The 12,662-nt window shown below is 41.3% G+C and overlaps 2 protein-coding genes across 2 annotated transcripts; both read left to right on the top strand.

The window, feature by feature from the left end:
* On the top strand, positions 8,624 to 10,294 carry LOC109847101. Its single transcript, XM_020416346.1, has 2 exons — positions 8,624 to 8,648; positions 8,961 to 10,294. Exons 1-2 carry the CDS (start codon positions 8,624 to 8,626, stop codon positions 10,292 to 10,294), a joined length of 1,359 nt encoding a protein of 452 aa, XP_020271935.1.
* On the top strand, positions 10,309 to 12,164 carry LOC109847100. The gene is made up of 3 exons (XM_020416345.1): positions 10,309 to 10,332; positions 10,437 to 10,643; positions 10,953 to 12,164. The coding sequence occupies exons 1-3, from the start codon at positions 10,309 to 10,311 to the stop codon at positions 12,162 to 12,164; spliced, it is 1,443 nt and encodes a 480-aa protein (XP_020271934.1).

Here is a 12,662-nt window from a genome sequence, read left to right as displayed (position 1 = left end):
TAGGTCAAATCTTTATATACATGAAAAGACATATTATTTATTTATTTACTTTTATCACAAGATAAATCAGATATAAAACTCATGCAATTTCATATTATAAAATACTAGTGAGAAATGAACTCACCTCTAGTGGTCACGACTTTCTCAAAATATTAGTCTCCCGAATATCAACCAGAACCTATAATGTAAGATATATGACTAATTATTAATTCAGAACAAACATATATTATAGGTAAATCAATTCATAATCTAGAGTCTAATAAATTCAAATATAATCAATAAGGATTAAATTCTACAGTATATATGAGTTTATTGTTAATTTTAGCAATTTATCAAATTTTATAACTCTCATATACTAGCTTTTGGACTTTCTAGCAATTTATGATAAGACAGGGGTTTATATGTAATTACTCTATTCATATATGATTTTAGCTTTCTCTGTTAGGGTTACTTACAAAATTTTTGTGGCTTCTAGGGACTTAGAATGAATTTTTTAGGTCACAAAACTCTATTCTCCACTCAAGAGGGCTTTATAAGCAAGGTCAAAATAACTAAGGGTCTTTTTGTAAAATTCATTCCTTTAATATTACCCAACTGATCATCTTCCTCATTCTCCTTTCTTCGTTCCTTTCTGCTGCTGCTGCTTCTCTCTTTTTTTTTTCCTTTTTCTTTTTTTTTCCGGTTTTCTTCTCCCCTCTCTCTCTTTCTTTCTCTTTCTCTCCTCCTTCCTCTCCCTGTCTCGCCATGGCTGCAGGATGGCGACGATGAACCCGTCGGTGACCAAGAACAGCCGACGACAACCACGAACGGCCGACGACGAGACCTTGCCGGATCTAGGGTTAGTTATCTCCTTTCTTTTCTTTTATTTTTCTAATTTGTTTCATGTATTCCTAAATACATAATAAAATTCCTTTTGAAACCCTAGATTCTTTTATTTCATATTCATAACAATTTTACTCTTCTAAAACAAGAAATCAACAAAAGGGAAGGGTTTATACCTTTGTTTACTTGGATATTAGATGAAATCCTCTGTTTTCCTCTCACTGTCTTCTTCCTCTTCTTCTTCTTTTATTTCTTTTCACAATTTTAATTTGGGTTCTCAGAGGTTTGGGTTGAAGAAGGTGAGGTGATATTTCTCTGTGTTGTATTTTTTTTTTCTGTGATTTTTCTTTGATTTTCTCTGTTTTTCTCTGTTTTTATTCTCCTGTTAAGATTCCCTGTTTTTATTCTCCCGTTAAGAGGTGCCGGCCAAACAAACGAATGAAATTTAGCCACAAAATCATTAACGTGGCAACTAAATAAGAGTTAGGGTGAAATCCCGAAATTACCCCTAATTAGTTCTTTAATCTGTCTTTAAAAAATTTATTAATCAAGTTTTTAAGGCACTAATATTTGGGTTATTACAGATAGGCAGATGGGAATTGTGGATATTTGCTGTTATGTCCTAGTCATATACCACCTTATAGTGACAAATTCCCAAACATACATACATATTGAAAATGTTAATGACAAACTAAACCAAAGATATTATTAAAAATTTAACTCACTGCAGTCTCTTGGATTATTATATTGTTAATGACAAACTAAACCAAAGATATTATTAAAAATTTAACTCACTGCAGTCTCTTGGATTATTATATCACAGGATTATCATGAGTTAAGTTAACCCTTAAAAATTTAACTCACTGCAGTCTCTTGGATTATTATATCACAGGATTATCATGAGTTAAGTTAACCCCGAAATAAAACAAGCTCACAACCCAAACATAGCCCAAAGTGTAAATCCAGGTATCATTCTCAAATAACTTGTTGCTAACCAATTATTGAAACGAAAGGTCTATTTCATTCATAATTAGGATCACTTTGTCTTGGAAAGAATTCAAAATCTTGTGTACAAATTGATATATTCCAATTTAAATTTCCAGGTGAAGTTCAAAGAACAAATTGATATTGTCAGGTGCAGGACCTGAAGTTGGTACAGGAACTGATAACCTGGACACAAGCAATGGGCAGGAGCTGGAGCTTTGAAGATAAGGACTGATATGCAAACTGTTAAGGGCTGTTTGGCAAAGGATACAAACTATCAGGGGCTGTAATAAAATGTGGTTAAACTGTTACAAGTCAGTTAGAGTTTTCTGTTTTCTTTTTCTGGTTGTTCTGTTGGTGCACGTGCACAGTCTTGCACGAGCTTTGAGCATTGAGCTTTGAGGGGTATTGTATAAATGGAGTTTGTAAGAGAATGAAGATCATGATGAATGAAATTAGAATTGTTCTCTTCTCTCAGTTCTCATTCCCTGTCTCAATTCTCTCTTACTCTCTGTATCTCAATTCTCTCTCTCACTTCCTGTCTACAACTTCTCTTCAATTTCTTCTTAGAATTTCCCTCTTTGTAGCAGTTCAACCTCAGCCATGGCCAGCAACGGAGCCAAGATAATCAGCAGAGGATTGAGATCCTCACAATTGGTATCAGAGCATGATCGATCCTTCTTCGAGCTTGGTCAATCCCAACATCAATTGAGGGCAGCCATGGATGAGTTTTCTTCTCAATTTCAGATTTTTGTTCAAGAAATCAAGAACTCCAGGAGCTCCAAGAATCCAAGCCCATCACTCGACAAGATGTCAGAGCCATCCAAAGTTCTTCAGGAGAGTGCAGATCAGGATTCTCCACCCAATCGAGTCCTCTTCGTCACCATTCACACAATGATCTATCCTATAACGAAGGAAGTGTTGCATCAAGTGTTTTCTCCATATGGGTTTGTAGAGAAGATCGTCACAGTTGGCTTTCAAGCTCTTATCCAATTCCAATCACAACAAAATGCGGTCGAAGCAATGAATTCTCTACAAGGGCGCTGCATTTATGATGGTTGTTGTCGACTAGCCATACAATTTTCTTACCTCAATGATCTCGGCAAGGAGCAGGTTACCAAAAGAATCCATAGAGGTTCCAAGAATCTTGGCCAAGAAATCTTGGGCTCGGGGCCAAGGGATGATCGTCGGATCTTGAGCTCAGAGTCAAGAGAGGACAGGGAAATATCAAGGTCAGGAGCAAAAGTTGGCAAACTGGAAGACACTAATGAGAAAGCGAAGGAGAAAACCTTGCACGTCATTGAGCCAAAACAGATGAAAGCAAGTTTAAAGCCTAAAGCAGAGGAACTGAAGAAAAATAGAGCACATTCTTCATCAAGTACCTCTTCCTCTCCATCATCGTCATCATCATCATCATTGTCTGTGTCGTCACATGACAAAGAAGGAAGCTATCAAGTGTTTCAGCTACCTCAGAGCTCCATGTTCTTGAAACCCATAAGCTCAAATCCTAAGGAAAGCATTGTGGTCACTGCTAAGAGTTTTTCTCAACAACCCAACTCTCCCCTCAAACAAGAATCTCGCCAAACCTCAACAACTGGCCATCCTCAAATAAGAAGGAAGCCAAAACTCAAGAAACCATCATGGCCATCCTCAAACAAGAGAAAGCCAAAGCTCAAGAATCGGCCATGGCCAATCTCAAGCAAGAAGAAGAAGTTTTTTAAGAAGACAAAGTCGAATGCCTTGAACGGATCGCCAAAGGCCCAGGTTATTTCAGCGGTGCCTCCTGAGGGAATCTCGAGGGCCGAGCTCGAGGAAAAGGTGTTGGTTCACCTCCTGTGACACGTGGGCCAGCAAATTAGAAGGTCACATGGGCCAACAACCAAAAAGGAAGCAAAGAAGAAAAATTGGCAAAGTCGGCTGCCGAAAGCAAAGGATTTGTCTTCATGTGTGGGACCTGCGCTTGACAAAAATGGAAATGCATTGAATGATCAACGCAACTCATGGCGAAATTTGAGGAGAGAGGAGGTTGATCTCCTCTATAAATTGAAGATCCGTCATTCAGTTTTATCATCCCAAAAACCAAGAAGAAAACAAGTGAGAGCCTCAGAAGCAGAGTTAATCTGAGAGAGAAAAATAGAGAGCCTATTTGTGAAGTTATTATCCACAAATAGAAGTTGTGTTGTTAGCCAATTTTGTGAGAGATCCACCTAAGGGTGAAGTGTGTAATCCCATTATTATAGTGGAAGTTTTTAAGTGGCCTACGGGTCCCGTGGTTTTTACCTCTTTTTGGAGGGTTTTCCACGCTAAAAATCTTTGGTGTCATTTTGTCTCATTTAGTTGGGGAAACTATCCTGGGATTTCTCAATCTTTCCCAACAAAGTGGTATCAGAGCAAGGCAGGCTCAGGAGGCAAGAGAAGGAGATCATATACCACACTGGTATATACGTATATACGGTGACTATTCATACATACGTCACTATTCATTCCGGAGTACTATTCATCGCCGGACACTGTTCATCGCCGGTCACTGTTCATCGCGGAACACTATTCATTGCCGGAGCACTATTCACGGTACTGTTCACGGGTACTATTCAAGCTTGGCAAAACCAGTTGGCTAGCAAATTCAAATGGAGGAGAACACCAACACTGGCAATATGATCAAATTGACTGCATTTAATTATGCAATTTGGAAGCCGAAGATGGAGGATCTTTTGTACATTAAAGATCTCTGGAAGCCAATTGTAATGCCAAAGGAGAAAGCAGTGACTACAACGGGCGACAAAACAACTAGCACCTCGGAGGCCACATCCGATGCTGACTGGGTCGTGCTAAATCGAAAGTGTGCTGCTCAAATCAGGCAATGGATCGACAAAAGCATTTTTCAAAATTTTGCTAATGAACACGATGCTCATGTTCTTTGGCAAAAATTGGAGAAAATGTATGCAAGGACAACCGCACAGAATAAAGCTAATCCGATGCGACGATTAGTCAATTTGAAGTACAAAGACGGGGGCAGCGTATCGGAACACATGAGCGAGTTCCAAGGCATCGTAGATCAGCTCAACTCTATGAAGATGACCGTAGACGACGAGTTACAAGCACTGTTGATGCTGAGTTCTCTACCAAAAAGCTGGGACACTCTAGTTGTGTCAGTTAGTAACTCCGCTCCTGACGGACAGCTTACCATGGACATGGTAAAAGACAGAATGCTGAACGAAGAGTCTCGACGAAAAGAAGATGGATATGCTCCTGAAAATGAAGCGCTTGTTACAGAAAGACAAGGCAAGCAAGAATGGAGAGGAAGAAGCAAAAATCCCCGTAACCAAAATCAACAAAGAGGACGGTCGAAGTCCAGATCGAGGCATGACAAGAAGTGTCATCATTGCGGCAAGCCAGGACATTTCATTCGAGAATGTCGAAAGTTAAAGGCAGAAAAATCCAGAAATCAAGAATCAGAAACCCGAACAAATGACACTGCAACTGTCACCGAAGAAGTTGTCATTGTTCGAGATGCTGATTATGTCAATCTTGCATGTCAAGATTCCACATGGGTAGTGGACTCAGGTGCTTCCTACCATGTCACCTCACGGCGGGATTTCTTCTCAACCTACACTCAAGGTGATTTCGGACAAGTGAGGATGGGAAATGATAACGCATCCAAAATTATCGGTATCGGTAAGATTTATTTAGAAACTAACCTTGGATGCAGGTTACTTTTGAAAGACGTGAGGCATGTTCCTGATATCCGCCTCAATTTGATCTCCACCGGAATGCTTGATGACGATGGCTACAGTAATTATTTTGGTGAAGGAAAATGGAAGCTTACCAAAGGCAACCTGGTAGTAGCCAAAGGCAAGAAAGATACAACACTTTATCACACAGAAGCCAAGTTGTGTAGAGGAGAAGTAAATACCACCCGGAAAGAAGTTCCCACCGAGTTATGGCATAAACGGCTCGGCCACATGAGTGAAAAGGGTCTCAGAATTCTTTCCAAGAAGGAGCTCTTGCCAGGAATGAAAGGTACACCCTTGCGTACTTGTGTTGATTGTATTATGGGAAAACAACACAGAGTTGCATTTCGTAGTTCCCCACCATCTAGAAAAGCAAATATTCTAGATTTAATACACACAGATGTCTGCACAATGAGTCATAAGTCACTAGGAGGTGCTTCTTATTTTGTGACCTTTATTGATGACCACTCTAGAAAAGTGTGGGCCTTTGCTTTGAAAACTAAAGATCAAGTGCAGGAAATCTTTAAGGAATTTCATGTAAAAGTTGAAAGAGAAACTGGCAGACGTTTGAAGTGTGTACGTGCAGACAATGGTGGTGAGTATTGCGGACCATTCGAGAAGTACTGCAGAAGTTTCGGCATCAGGTTGGAAAAATCAGTACCAAAGACACCTCAACACAACGGTGTAGCAGAAAGGATGAACAGGACCATTTGCGAAAGAATCAGATGTATGCTCTCAAATGCAAAATTACCAAACTCCTTTTGGGGGGAGGCAATGAGGACAGCAGTCGATTTAATCAACCTTTCTCCATCAGTTCCACTGAACTATGACGTACCAGAAAAAGTCTGGACGGGGAAAGATGTTTCTTACAAACACTTGAAAGTATTTGGCTGCAGGGCATTTGTTCACATTCCAAAAGACGAGAGGTCCAAGCTGGATGGAAAAGCTAAGCAATGTATCTTTTTGGGATATTCCCATGAAGAGTTCGGCTACAGATTCTGGGATCCTATTAACAAAAGGATTGTCAGAAGCAGAGACGTGGTGTTTCTTGAAGAACAGACGCTCGAAGATTTTGAGAAACCAGAGAAGCCACAATCAGATGAACTTCCAGTGAATCTGGAACCAGTCTCTCCACCAACAAATTCTGATGAAGGGGGAGCTACACCAGATACTAATGATGTTCCACCAGCTCGCAGTCCAGAACCAGAGCAAGCTCCTGAACAAGTCCAACCAGAAGCACAGCTAAGGAGATCCACTAGAGAGCGACAATCAACTCGTAGATATTCTCCTAACGAGTATATGATGCTCACTGACGGGGGAGAACCGGAGAGCTATGGCGAAGCTATCACTGACCAGCACAAGACTGAGTGGTTAAAAGCCATGCAGGATGAAATAAAATCTCTACATGAGAATCACACATTTGACTTGGTGAAATTACCACAGGGAAGGAAAGCTCTCAAGAACAAGTGGGTGTACAGGATCAAAAGTGAAGAAGGCAGCTCACAACCACGTTACAAAGCAAGACTGGTTGTGAAAGGATTCGAGCAGAAGAAGGGCGTTGACTTTGATGAAATATTTTCACCGGTGGTCAAAATGTCTTCAATCCGAGTTGTTCTTGGCTTGGCAGCTAGTCTGAATCTAGAAGTTGAACAACTTGACGTAAAAACCGCATTCTTACATGGTGACCTTGATGAGGAAATTTACATGGAGCAGCCCGAAGGTTACCAAGTCAAAGGGAAGGAGAAGATGGTATGCAAACTGAAGAAGAGTTTGTACGGTCTGAAACAGGCACCTAGGCAGTGGTACAAAAAGTTCGACTCATTCATGGAGAAAAATGAGTACAACCGAACGACGGCTGACCACTGCATCTTCATTAAGAAATTCTCTGATGGTGATTTTATCATTCTTTTGCTTTATGTTGATGACATGTTAATTGTAGGTCAAGACTTCGGCAAAATTAACAAGTTGAAGAAAGAGTTGAGCAAGTCCTTTGCAATGAAGGACTTAGGACCTGCTAAGCAAATTCTTGGCATGACGATTACTCGCAACAGGCAGAATCGAAGAATCTGGCTATCTCAAGAACGGTATGTTGGAAAAGTTCTTGAAAGGTTCAACATGAGCAAAGCTAAACCTGTCAGTTCTCCACTGGCAAGCCACTTCAAGCTCAATGCGAGTCAGTGTCCTTCAAGCAAGGAGGAGAAGTCAGAGATAAGCAAAGTGCCTTATGCATCGACGGTTGGCAGTCTTATGTACGCTATGGTATGCACCAGACCAGACATTGCTCATGCTGTGGGCGTTGTGAGCCGATTCCTATCAAATCCTGGAAAAGAACATTGGACAGCTGTCAAATGGATACTCAGGTATCTCAAAGGTACTTCCAGTCATTGTTTATGTTTTGGTAATAATAAACCTGTATTAGAAGGATATACAGATTCAGATATGGCAGGAGACGTGGATACGAGAAAGTCTATATCCGGGTACCTAATAACATTTGCAGGGGGAGCTGTCTCATGGCAATCACGATTACAAAAGTGTATTGCCTTAAGCACCACAGAAGCAGAGTACATCGCAATCACTGAAGGTTGCAAGGAGATCCTGTGGATGAAAAAGTTCCTACAAGAGTTAGGTCAGAACCAGGAAAATTATATTCTCTACTGCGACAGTCAAAGCGCAATTCATCTCAGCAAAAACTCGACCTTCCACTCAAGGTCCAAACACATCGACGTGAGGTATCATTGGATTCGTGATGTGTTGGAAAATAAATTGCTGCAAGTTGAGAAGATTCACACCAATGACAATGGGGCAGATATGATGACGAAGACTCTGCCTAGAGAAAAGCTTGCTATCTGCAGAGAGATTGCTGGTGTGGAGGACCCCTGTCACACATGAGGTGAAGGGGGAGATTTGTTGGTTCACCTCCTGTGACACGTGGGCCAGCAAATTAGAAGGTCACATGGGCCAACAACCAAAAAGGAAGCAAAGAAGAAAAATTGGCAAAGTCGGCTGCCGAAAGCAAAGGATTTGTCTTCATGTGTGGGACCTGCGCTTGACAAAAATGGAAATGCATTGAATGATCAACGCAACTCATGGCGAAATTTGAGGAGAGAGGAGGTTGATCTCCTCTATAAATTGAAGATCCGTCATTCAGTTTTATCATCCCAAAAACCAAGAAGAAAACAAGTGAGAGCCTCAGAAGCAGAGTTAATCTGAGAGAGAAAAATAGAGAGCCTATTTGTGAAGTTATTATCCACAAATAGAAGTTGTGTTGTTAGCCAATTTTGTGAGAGATCCACCTAAGGGTGAAGTGTGTAATCCCATTATTATAGTGGAAGTTTTTAAGTGGCCTACGGGTCCCGTGGTTTTTACCTCTTTTTGGAGGGTTTTCCACGCTAAAAATCTTTGGTGTCATTTTGTCTCATTTAGTTGGGGAAACTATCCTGGGATTTCTCAATCTTTCCCAACAAAAGGTTGGTGGTCTTGTGGCATACGCTGATGCTAGCTCAAATCCTCTTGTTGAATCACCTCAGGTTCCTGCCAAGAAGAAGGGCTTGGAACAAGGATCCAAGAATAAGACATCTGTCATCGGAATGGCTTCTCTCAACCTTGCAGAATTTGCTTGTACTGCTCAAGAGGAGGTTGAGATAAATCTTCCATTGTTGCTGCCGGGTGTTAATTCTGAGTCTCATCTATCACTTATTTTGGCTCTCAGCCTGTTGGAGTTGAGAACAAGCCAGGAATCGTTCGAGATAGTGCAAAGACCTATAGTGCCAGCTCCTTTGTCACCTTCCTCTGGAGATGCTCTTCCTTCAGAGAAAAATGAGCTTTCTGCTCTTAAGGCTGGATTACGGAAAGTGAAAATTCTTACAGACTTTGTGTCGACTAGAAAGGCTAAGAAGACTTGTCGTGAGGATGAAAGTAGTGAAGGAAGATGTTCTGCTAGGAGCGAGGATGCAGATTACCCTTACCCATTTGACACTGACTTCCTTGATGATGATCTTGAAGGAGAACTAGAAGAGGATAAGGAGAATTCTAGCATCAGGAAGTCCTTTAGTTATGGTACTTTGGCTACTGCAAACTATGTTGGTGGTTCATTTTACTCTGATATGAGAATAAATGGAGAGTATGAGGATTGGGTGTACTATAGTCATCGCAAGTCAGATGTGGCATGTTCCCATGCCGAGGATATGACATCATCTGTTCAGGAGCAGACTGTGTTGTCTTCAAAGAGGAGTATCCTTCCATGGAGAAAGAGGAAATTAAGTTTTAGGTCTCCTAAAGCGAAAGAAGAGCCTTTGCTGAAAAAGTGCAATGGAGAGGAAGGTGGAGATGACATCGATTATGACAATTGTGACAAGCGGCAGCTAAGTTCCTCTGATGAGTCTCTCTCCGGATTGAAGGGCAAGGTAGATGAAGATGCTAGTTGCCCAAGCCCTTCTTTGCCATCAAAAACATATTCATCAGCAGCAGAACAAGCTCATATGCTTGCGCATACATTAGCGCAAAATGAGCAAATTCCGGACAGGAGGTCGGTTGTCAAAGAGAATCGCTTGACATCTCAAATTCTCGTCAAATGGAAGCAGCGCATTTCATTAGCTTCAACTGAGAGACCTTCCTGTGAACTTGTTAAACACTTTCCTACCTTTGACCTTGAGACAAGGTCAAATTTAAGGGGAGGGTATTTGTCAGGTGCAGGACCTGAAGTTGGTACAGGAACTGATAACCTGGACACAAGCAATGGGCAGGAGCTGGAGCTTTGAAGATAAGGACTGATATGCAAACTGTTAAGGGCTGTTTGGCAAAGGATACAAACTATCAGGGGCTGTAATAAAATGTGGTTAAACTGTTACAAGTCAGTTAGAGTTTTCTGTTTTCTTTTTCTGGTTGTTCTGTTGGTGCAAGGAAGCAAAGAAGAAAAATTGGCAAAGTCGGCTGCCGAAAGCAAAGGATTTGTCTTCATGTGTGGGACCTGCGCTTGACAAAAATGGAAATGCATTGAATGATCAACGCAACTCATGGCGAAATTTGAGGAGAGAGGAGGTTGATCTCCTCTATAAATTGAAGATCCGTCATTCAGTTTTATCATCCCAAAAACCAAGAAGAAAACAAGTGAGAGCCTCAGAAGCAGAGTTAATCTGAGAGAGAAAAATAGAGAGCCTATTTGTGAAGTTATTATCCACAAATAGAAGTTGTGTTGTTAGCCAATTTTGTGAGAGATCCACCTAAGGGTGAAGTGTGTAATCCCATTATTATAGTGGAAGTTTTTAAGTGGCCTACGGGTCCCGTGGTTTTTACCTCTTTTTGGAGGGTTTTCCACGCTAAAAATCTTTGGTGTCATTTTGTCTCATTTAGTTGGGGAAACTATCCTGGGATTTCTCAATCTTTCCCAACAAAAGGTTGGTGGAGCTCCGGGTTTAGGGCTTGAAACAAGGATCCAAGAATAAGACATCTGTCATCGGAATGGCTTCTCTCAACCTTGCAGAATTTGCTTGTACTGCTCAAGAGGAGGTTGAGATAAATCTTCCATTGTTGCTGCCGGGTGTTAATTCTGAGTCTCATCTATCACTTATTTTGGCTCTCAGCCTGTTGGAGTTGAGAACAAGCCAGGAATCGTTCGAGATAGTGCAAAGACCTATAGTGCCAGCTCCTTTGTCACCTTCCTCTGGAGATGCTCTTCCTTCAGAGAAAAATGAGCTTTCTGCTCTTAAGGCTGGATTACGGAAAGTGAAAATTCTTACAGACTTTGTGTCGACTAGAAAGGCTAAGAAGACTTGTCGTGAGGATGAAAGTAGTGAAGGAAGATGTTCTGCTAGGAGCGAGGATGCAGATTACCCTTACCCATTTGACACTGACTTCCTTGATGATGATCTTGAAGGAGAACTAGAAGAGGGTAAGGAGAATTCTAGCATCAGGAGGTCCTTTAATTATGGTACTTTGGCTACTGCAAGCTATGTTGGTGGTTCATTTTACTCTGATATGAGAATAAATGGAGAGTATGAGGATTGGGTGTACTATAGTCATCGCAAGTCAGATGTGGCATGTTCCCATGCCGAGGATATGACATCATCTGTTCAGGAGCAGACTGTGTTGTCTTCAAAGAGGAGTATCCTTCCATGGAGAAAGAGGAAATTAAGTTTTAGGTCTCCTAAAGCGAAAGAAGAGCCTTTGCTGAAAAAGTGCAATGGAGAGGAAGGTGGAGATGACATCGATTATGACAATTGTGACAAGCGGCAGCTAAGTTCCTCTGATGAGTCTCTCTCCGGATTGAAGGGCAAGGTAGATGAAGATGCTAGTTGCCCAAGCCCTTCTTTGCCATCAAAAACATATTCATCAGCAGCAGAACAAGCTCATATGCTTGCGCATACATTAGCGCAAAATGAGCAAATTCCGGACAGGAGGTCGGTTGTCAAAGAGAATCGCTTGACATCTCAAATTCTCGTCAAATGGAAGCAGCGCATTTCATTAGCTTCAACTGAGAGACCTTCCTGTGAACTTGTTAAACACTTTCCTACCTTTGACCTTGAGACAAGGTCAAATTTAAGGGGAGGGTATTTGTCAGGTGCAGGACCTGAAGTTGGTACAGGAACTGATAACCTGGACACAAGCAATGGGCAGGAGCTGGAGCTTTGAAGATAAGGACTGATATGCAAACTGTTAAGGGCTGTTTGGCAAAGGATACAAACTATCAGGGGCTGTAATAAAATGTGGTTAAACTGTTACAAGTCAGTTAGAGTTTTCTGTTTTCTTTTTCTGGTTGTTCTGTTGGTGCACGTGCACAGTCTTGCACGAGCTTTGAGCATTGAGCTTTGAGGGGTATTGTATAAATGGAGTTTGTAAGAGAATGAAGATCATGATGAATGAAATTAGAATTGTTCTCTTCTCTCAGTTCTCATTCCCTGTCTCAATTCTCTCTTACTCTCTGTATCTCAATTCTCTCTCTCACTTCCTGTCTACAACTTCTCTTCAATTTCTTCTTAGAATTTCCCTCTTTGTAGCAGTTCAACCTCAGCCATGGCCAGCAACGGAGCCAAGATAATCAGCAGAGGATTGAGATCCTCACAATACCAATTGTGAGGATCTCAATCCTCTGCTGATTATCTTGGCTCCGTTGCTGGCCATGGCTGAGGT

Source organism: Asparagus officinalis, chromosome 7, assembly GCF_001876935.1.
Source record: "Asparagus officinalis chromosome 7, Aspof.V1, whole genome shotgun sequence".
Classification (NCBI taxonomy): domain Eukaryota; kingdom Viridiplantae; phylum Streptophyta; class Magnoliopsida; order Asparagales; family Asparagaceae; genus Asparagus; species Asparagus officinalis.
The sequence above is the reverse complement of the archived record's forward strand: the minus strand, read 5'-3'. Positions and strand labels throughout refer to the sequence as shown.